This window comes from Daucus carota, chromosome 7, assembly GCF_001625215.2.
Source record: "Daucus carota subsp. sativus chromosome 7, DH1 v3.0, whole genome shotgun sequence".
Lineage (NCBI taxonomy): Eukaryota > Viridiplantae > Streptophyta > Magnoliopsida > Apiales > Apiaceae > Daucus > Daucus carota.
The window spans coordinates 24293630-24303346 of NC_030387.2; the positions used below are offsets into that span (position 1 = coordinate 24293630).

The 9717-nt window shown below is 31.9% G+C and overlaps 1 protein-coding gene across 1 annotated transcript; it reads left to right on the forward strand.

The window, feature by feature from the left end:
• The first annotated feature begins 6332 nt into the window (after positions 1–6332).
• LOC108194157 (laccase-12) lies at positions 6333–8938 on the forward strand. Its single transcript, XM_017361065.2, has 6 exons — positions 6333–6509; positions 6606–6757; positions 6846–7090; positions 7194–7322; positions 7473–8429; positions 8510–8938. Exons 1-6 carry the CDS (start codon positions 6402–6404, stop codon positions 8638–8640), a joined length of 1722 nt encoding a protein of 573 aa, XP_017216554.1. The 5' UTR covers positions 6333–6401; the 3' UTR covers positions 8641–8938.
• Positions 8939–9717: the final 779 nt, after the last annotated feature.

The window sequence follows — 9717 nt, forward strand, 5'->3', positions numbered from 1 at the left end:
TTAATTTTTCATCCAATATCGTACAATAAAGTCTTCAGAGTGCTTAGGGAAGTCTTCCCATATTTAATCAGAGAGAAATAGGAAGTAATTACAATTATAGATACGCAAATATGGATATATACACATACATATGAAATCAATTAAAAGACTCAAAATAAGTAAAGTAAAGTATGTGACAATTAGTATTAATTGTATGAAATATATTCCCCTGCAAGTTATACTAATTATTCAATTAACATAGATTTTGAAACCATACTTAGAGAGGAGGAGAAAAATAAAAAAGATGAGAGAGATGGTGATGAATTTGAATTTTTAAAATAAATGATAAGAATTGATTTGATTATGAATTTAGAAATAATGATGATTAGTTTTATATCTTGGAGAGTATTTGAGAAGGCTTTTCATATTTAAATTAGAGATATAGGATGTCAATAACTACATTTAAAAAATAAGCTAAAAAACAGGAAGGGAATGATTTCTAGTTAAAACAATTAAAAACAAATCCATGAATGCATGCATAATTTGTGGGATTGTAAAGAACTTGACATATATGAATTAACTGATGAGTTGGTGTTGCTGATGTGTCTTCTTCGAAATATGTGGCTTTATGACGTGGCATTTAGGAATTACGTGGACTTCTTGACGTGGCATCGTACATGAATTATTATATTGTCATTATACTCAAGTCCTTTATGTTCTTATAAGTTCTTATAAAAATATTATAAAATACAAATCATGAAAATTTTATTATCTTTTTCAAAAACTCAAGTCCTTTAGGAAGAGAATGATTTTTTGTTAAGACAATTAAAAACAAATTCATGAATGCATGCGTAATTTGTGGGATTGTAATGAACTTGACATATATGAATTAACTAATGAGTTGGCGCTGCTGATGTGGCATAATTAAGATATGTGGCTTCAAAAACTCAAGTCCTTTATGTTCTTATAAAAATATTATAAAATACGAATCATGATTATCTCTTTCAAAAACAATAGATAAAAAATTTAAAAACCCGTCAATGGTTCATTTAAATAGATAACGCGATCAAAATTATAACTTACTCCCGAGACAATGCATGAGACAAATGAGAACTTGCAATATAATGACTAAAACAACTACTTCACAAATAACAATGAACTTGAGCGACTAAAAATACTAACGTGCGAAATTATATATTCTCAAGATAATAAACAAAGACTACATCAATGTAAATATGGAGGCAATTACATTGACATCATTTCGTCAGACTTCTCCATATCACGTGATGCTTCCTCAATGTTAATTGCATTGCTAGCCTCATCGTCTACATTCCTCACTCCTGTCTGACCATTTCAGATGCCTATACTACTTCCTTTGTATTGAGAATCTGGCTGATGAGCTTTACCAAAGTTTCACACACCAAATAGTCTCCGTGTCAACTCCTTTGAAAACCTGCTGCTCAGATCAATAATGAGTTGTTTTAAGGACTTTGAGATTGTTAAAAGAGCACCTAAGCTTTCGTCATTCCTTTTTAGATGCTTGTAGACAACTGACAACTATCTAAACAATTGTATCATACATACACATAAGTTATACATACATATGTAAATTCTAATGATTGATATTAAGTTCCAATAAATGATTTCATTTGTTATATAATCAATCTAAATAAGTATCAATAAGAATTTTCACAAATTTGCACAGAAAAAGCTGAGATTCAATTTACCAAGTGAGACAACAATATATCATTCTCCATTTATTGACAACTCTAAAATTTGTATCAGATGAATCTGTTTAGCCAGATTGGTGTGTTGCTTATGAGAGGAACTAAGCGGCCAGACAAATGGTGGTTCAAGTATTCTATATACACATACACAAAAATAAATAATTAGTGTCAATTAAATTAATCAAGCCAGCAAAACATATGATAACACCAAAATTCAGTTGAATGTAGTAGGAATTTACTATGCCTTTATGGCCTGTTTGGAACCAGGATTTCATTTGAAATTCTGGATTTGATCAAATAACTTGTTTGGGAATTTGGATCTGGATTTAATTTGAAATCCACACCTTCAAATGTTAGTATAAATCTGAGAATTTGAAATGAGAACTCAAATCCTGTCATTTGAAATCCATCATTTGAAATAAAATGCATGTTTCCAAACGACCCCTTAGATTATTTGAGTCTCACGACTTGTCTCAGCCATGCTTTCTTCATTGTAGTGTAGTTTCCTCGGCCTTTGATAGCTACAAATTGTAGAAGAAGATCACATTAACATTCACATCCACATATCTTGTAAATTAAAAACATGTTTGAAATTTTAAAAGAATTGCTTACAGATACAGAAAAAAGAATGAAAATCTCAAACTATAACGTCAGAAAAGAAAAAGAAAAACAAAGATGAATAAAGACAATCGAAGATATGAGGTCTTGATAACGGTTATATATATATCCACTATCTACAAAATATATAGATATATAAACATATACATATACATAGATATGAAATCAATCAAACAAATTAGCATAAATAAAATCATTGTTTTAATTCTTATCATACTATTGTTCAACGAAAGCTATAATCAAGGAAATTTAAATATAAAATTGAAGAGAGACAACCAATATGATTCCAATTTTGCAAATACTTACTTTGAATTCAAATTTTTAGATGGTGATGGAAAGAATTAAATGAAATTCACTCCCCATGCATGCTGAAGCACCAATCATGCATATAATCAAGGAGAGCTACATAGTGACTACATGTGCCTTTTAAATTGCTTACAATTTCTGATCCTCAAAAGATATTATTCTTCAAACAAAATTAAAAAATTTCAAACCAATTAAATATTTAAAAAGTACCGATTATGCAGCTGATTGAGCATGCTTAAATATCAACTAAATGCTTCTTCACACACCTTACCATTACGATGCTCTGTTACTGTTTTGGTATATAAATTTAAACTATTTTCATATTTATTTTAAAATAAAAAAATTAGAGAGTAAAACATATATAATGACGCATCTCACATTTTTATATATAAGAATTACTTTATTAAAACTAAAAAAATAAAATAATGAAGAAAATAATAACACATAAATAAATTTAACAAAACAATAGTCGAATCATAATTTTTCAAAGTATAACATATTTAATGATGCATTAATACCTTATTCTTTTGTATATAATCTTATGAAAATATTTTAACTGAACTTTATTTTTATATATTTTAAGAATAGACGATTAGCAGTTTAAGAGGTAATCACCTTTTCAATCTATTGAATTTTTAATGCAATATCATACAAAAAATCTTGTAAGTGCTTAGGAAGTTTTATTATCATGTTTAATTCGAAAGAGATTATAAGCTAACAATTACAATTAAAAACAGGTAAATATACGAAAATATACATGTAAATGTGAAATAAATTAAATGTATAAAGATAAGAAAAATATTGTTTGAAATTTTTTAATTATATTTTAATTTTAAATATTTTAAGAAAAGGCGATTAGCAATTTAAGAGATAATTCAATTTTTGAATTTTTAATTTTTCATGCAACATTATACAATAAAGTCTTCAGAGTGCTTAGGAAGTCTTCCTATATTTAATCAGAGAGAAATAGAAAGTAAGTTTTTACAACTATAGATACGCAAATATATGAATATATACACATACATATGAAATCAATTAAAAGAATCAAAATAAGTAAAGTAAAGTCTGTTACAATTAGTATTAATTGTATGAAATGAAATTCCCGTGCAAGTTATACTAATTATTTAATTAACATAGAGCTTGAAATCCTATTTAGAGAGGAGGAGAAAAAAAAATAAAAGATGAGAGAGATTCCGATGAATTTGAATTTTTAAAATAGATGATAAGAATTGATTTGATTTTGAATTTAGAAATAATGATGATTAGTTTCATATCTTGGAGAGTAATTGAGATATCTTTTCATATTTAAATTAGAGATATAAGAAGTCAATAACTACATTTAAAATTAAACTAAAAATTAGGAAGAAAATGATTTTTTGTTAAGACAATTAAAAACAAATTCATGAATGCATGCGTAATTTGTGGGATTGTAATGAACTTGACATATATGAATTAAGTAATGAGTTGGCACTGCTGATGTGGCATAATTAAAATATGTGGCTTTATGACGTGGCATTTTATGAATTACGTGGACTTCTTGATATGGTATCGTTCAGGAATTATGATATACATAGATAAAACTTATTATTGTATAAATTACCATAAATGAAAACACATTTATAAATTTGTATAACTAAAATACATTTTTACACTAATTATATGATATTTATAAAAAAGATTCAAAATGACCAATAAATAACGGGTGAAATATTTTACGCTCTGATAAATTCTCTCGATGAGAAGCCTAGAGTTTGGTTTCTGAGGAACTCAACTAAGAAACTTACGTCGTTTAAATCCAACATAAACACGTATGTCCAACATACAACAGGCTACCTAACACAAGACAATAAAGTATTTAACTTCATGTCAATATAACAAGCAACAGAATTGTTGTCAAAACAATCTGCATTTTCCAATTTAGAAATGGTTGTTAAGCATGTCACCTAATTTAACACGGCTTTATAGGTTCTTTAGTGAGATTTTATCAGGACGGTCCTACTTTGCATGTGTCATTTCGAGTTGAAAAGTTTTACGTAGATTTTACTTGTCGTGCATGCTTAATTTACTTCCAATCTATTACTTTAAGTTAATAGGTTTTACACGTAGTCTATGTTAATTAAAAGCATTGATTAAATTTAAAATATATATATTAAATAAAAATGTAATCTACGAATTTCAGTTTAAAAATAAAATTTTAGAAAGAAACATGTAGAAAATTAAAATGATAACTAAAATAATACAAGGAATATTTTTTATATTTTAATTAATAAGCTTTTTGCGTAATTTGGTTGAAATGCAGAGAATTAATATATGAATGAATCGGACGCCGACGCCCTATCTTCTTCATTAATTAATTTCAACGTGAAGTTACATTTGGCATTCCTCAAAACATTCTTTCATCATTCTCTCGATATTTTAATTATTTTAACCATTTTGATTTTATACTACACTTACTACATTACTTAAAACTAAAAGTAGAGTTTATTTATAGGTTATTTATAATATCCAGCAAAATAATATTTGATCTTTTGTATCAGTAATTTCCCGGTATAACTGAATAATAAAATGATCATATTTCCGATATAATTCAACATTGACATATTCTACATTTCTAGAAGAACCAGAAGAGCGATCCGTTTTACAATATAGTTTGTAAATCTGCCCCTAGTTTAAAATAAAGTTGACAAAATATGAACATTTCTAGATGATTATTAGTTTTGACTCATAAAAAAAGTTTAAGAGTTACAAAAACTGACAAGATATGCAGAAATTTTAAATGATTATTAGTCTTGACTGCATATGAAGGTTTGCCGACGAATTCAACATTTTCTTCTATTTTAACATTTGTATAGTTGCTCATGGAAATAAGTTGCGTATAAAATTTACTTGCACTCCAGCTATTGTTCCTACCCTTGAGCCTTTAAGCTAAAATCAGTAGATTATTAGGTGTCAGTATTTTAAAGATACCCGATAATCTTGATAAATATTTAAAAAATATTTTATCAATTTATTGAATGCATTCTGATTTGATTAAAATTTCTAATTTATTGAATGTCCAACAAATCTCGAAAGGATCAACTAATTAGTTCCGATTCCTGATTTCTCTCCGTCACCGATATAATCACTTTGTAATAATTCGAACTCTACCTCCGGTAACTCGATCAAAGTAAAAGTCTGCTGCATCACACTGAGCTCCAATCAAATACGACCAGGAACAAGCTGCTTAAACCCCTAAAATTATAAACAAACCGTGATCAACTTCCATTCGCTTGTGCTGACTTTACTTGATTATGCAATTCTAGAATCTAGAGTTGTTGTAGAAATGTGGTTTTTAGAAAAGGATTTGACCATCCTGATTAGAAAAATATTCAACTTTCTACATATAAACCATGAAGATCCCTTCAAAGTAGAAAACACCAATATAATATATCACTCATCTGCTAAAAAGTGAAAAAAACATCAATCGACATTTTAGTTAAGCTAACAATACTAAACTTAATCTAATTAAAATTTGTTGAAAGTATACAACCATAATGAGACTTATTAACCAAGCATTTAAGAAAATATGGATCAGTTTTGATTGGTGTACCAACTTGGTTTGATTTTCACCAAGTTTGCTTGCCTCTAATCTGAAAAAACCTAATCTGCCAACTCAAACCACTCTTTCTCTCAATCTCTTGTGCTATAAAAGTAAATCACACTCTCATTCTCTCCAGAATTCACTCACTTATAAGCCATATTCACTTCTATTCATTCAGGGTAAAGCAAAACATGGAGGCTATGAGCAGCATTGCCACTCTATTGCACTCTTTCTTCTTGCTTAGCTGCTTGTTCTTCTTGGCCAACGCCATCCCCAAAACTCACCACCATGACTTCGTCGTACGTCTGCATTCTTTTTAGTTTCCTGTGCATGATTCCCCTTGTTTGTTTAAGTTGTTTTTTGGGTACTAATTAAGTGCATTTTGGTTTGTACAGGTTCAATCAACTCCAGTGAAGAGGCTGTGCAATACTCAGAACGCCATAACGGTGAATGGCCAATATCCAGGGCCAACCTTAGAGATAAACAACGGTGATACTCTTGTGGTGAAGGTTATCAATAGAGCTCGATATAATGTAACCATTCACTGGTGAGTACAAGCACTGAGAATGCGAGTTTTTCATAATGCACTTTTTTTGGTTCTTGATTTATACTCTGCACATTATTGTATTTACCAGGCATGGGGTTCGGCAAATGAGGACTGCATGGGCTGATGGACCTGAATTTGTCACACAATGCCCGATCAGACCAGGGGAGAGTTACACGTATCGGTTCACGGTGCAAGGGCAAGAAGGTACACTTTGGTGGCATGCACACAGTTCTTGGCTTAGAGCCACTGTGTATGGAGCTCTGATTATTCATCCAAGGGAAGGAGATTCCTACCCGTTCCAAAAGCCAAAGCGCGAAACGCCCTTGCTTCTTGGTACGTACTTCCCAGTTCTGGAATTCACAGTAAACAAACAAGTTTTTTTTTAACAGAATTCGACTTGAGTTCAATAAATACTGATCATCATGACAATGATCAGGTGAATGGTGGGATGCAAACCCGATCGACGTTGTCAGAGAAGCTACTAGAACAGGAGGAGGTCCCAACATCTCCGATGCATATACCATAAATGGCCAGCCTGGTGATCTCTATAATTGCTCCAGTAAAGGTACCAGTAAACATATTTACCCTGCTTTGACCTTAACTTATTAGAAGTTTATCACAACTTTTAAGTAACTCGGCTAAAGCCAACTAATATCAATTTGCTAATGGAGCAATTGAGGGGACTCTGCTGATTGCTCTGTTTTACTTTCCACAGAAACTGTGATCGTTCCAGTGGATTCGGGTGAAACGAACCTTCTGCGAGTCGTCAACTCTGCACTAAACCAACAGCTCTTCTTTTCTATAGCCAACCACAAGATGACTGTTGTTGGTGCTGACGCGTCCTATGTTAAGCCCTTCACTACCAACACACTCATGCTCGGACCAGGTCAGACAACCGACGTGTTAATAACAGCTGATCAAACACCTTCTCGGTATTACATAGCAGCACGAGCCTACGCCAGTGCCCAAAATGTACCTTTTGACAACACGACCACCACCGCCATTCTTGAATACAAAAGTGCACCTTGTCCAGCAAAAGGAACCTCCATTAGGCCGGTCCTCCCTTCTCTACCCGCGTTTAATGACACGGCCACAGCAACAAAATTCTCTACCAGCTTCAGAAGCCCCAGAAAAGTTGAAGTACCAACAACTATAGATGAAAGCCTTTTCTTCACAGTTGGTTTAGGCGTCAATACATGCCCCTCAGGTGCCAACGCTAACACGTGTCAAGCTCCAAACCGGACTCGTTTCACAGCTAGTATGAACAATGTTTCATTTGTACTCCCATCAAACTTCTCTTTACTACAAGCACATCATCAAGGAGTTCCAGGCGTTTTCACTACTGATTTTCCAGCAGCTCCTCCAGTGAAATTCGATTACACTGGTAACGTGAGCCGTTCGTTATGGCAACCAATACCGGGGACTAAAGTATACAAGCTGAAGTACGGATCAAAGGTCCAAGTAGTGATACAAGGCACAAGTATATCCACAGCTGAAAACCATCCTATTCATCTCCACGGATACGACTTTTACATACTTGCAGAGGGATTTGGAAACTACAATCCTAAAACTGATACATCCAAATTCAATCTGGTTGATCCACCCCTTCGTAATACAGTTAGTCTACCAGTCAAAGGATGGGCTGTCATTAGATTTGTTGCTGACAATCCTGGTAAAAATACTATACATTGGTTTCACAGAAAACATAATGTGCAATATTTTAACAATTTTATTGTTTTTTTATGATCACAGGAGTTTGGCTTATGCATTGTCACCTGGATGTTCACATCACTTGGGGTTTAGCCATGGCTTTTCTTGTCGAAAATGGAGTTGGTGAATTAGAATCTCTGGAACCTCCCCCTGCAGATTTGCCGGTGTGCTAATAGTCAATATTTAAATTCTTGCCTATTAAAAAGGCCTATACGGATTTTTTTCTGGTTATGATTTGGTGTTTATGTTACCTGCATTCAGGTCTAGTTTCTTGTTTCTGATTCATTTTTTTATAGAAAAAAGAATTGAACAGGGTCAAGAAAATGATATTATTTATACTATTAAAGCAGAGGAACCAAGTTTCATAGGATTTAGAGCCATTATGTTTCTTGATTGAAGGCTTCATACAATTGTATACTTGTGATTTTATATATGATAATGTTATAGCACTTTCTTGGGGCTGTTATTTGATTCAGAAGTGTTATGATTCCAAGTCACCTTCTTTCTCATACTTAAGGAAGTCTCTCATGATTTAAACAGACTCACGGAGTAAATTTCACTGCATTTTATATCGATTTATAAAAATGTGGCTGATTTTTAAAATTAGCAGAAAGGTGACTGAAAATCGACTCCATCTTTCAAAATGTTGGTTGTTATTTTTCCAACACTCCATATCTCCTAAAAACACACTTATCTGGTATTTACTGTAGCTAGATATTCGAACTCTCGATCTTCCTCGAAGACATACCTGACACAAGTTGAGGAAGCCGATACCATCAAACCGAATGGGCATAAATTTATACGAATCTTGTCAATTATAAATTAAATAAGATCAAGGTAGCTACTACACGCATGTACATATTTATCATAATCACTGACCAATCAAAAACCAATAATTCTCCTATAAAATCTAACCATAAAACTGAAAGCACCTGTTTACACACATGCATTGATGAGATATTCATATGGTACTCGTACCATCATCCAATCCCGCTGCAATTTTAGCCAGAGACTGCAAATTGCACCTCACTAAAGTATCCGCGAAACCATCCAAATTAGACGAGTTCGTTGACTTCGGGCACGTACTTTAAAGTTCATTGACCGCATAGCTACGTTATTTATTTTTGAAATTTTATTTTTCCAAATAAAAATTTAAATATGAAATTTTTATTTACAAAAGAAAAATTAAAAAAATAAATTTCGAAACTATACGGTCAAGGCACCTTAAGTTACGTGCTCAAAATCAACTA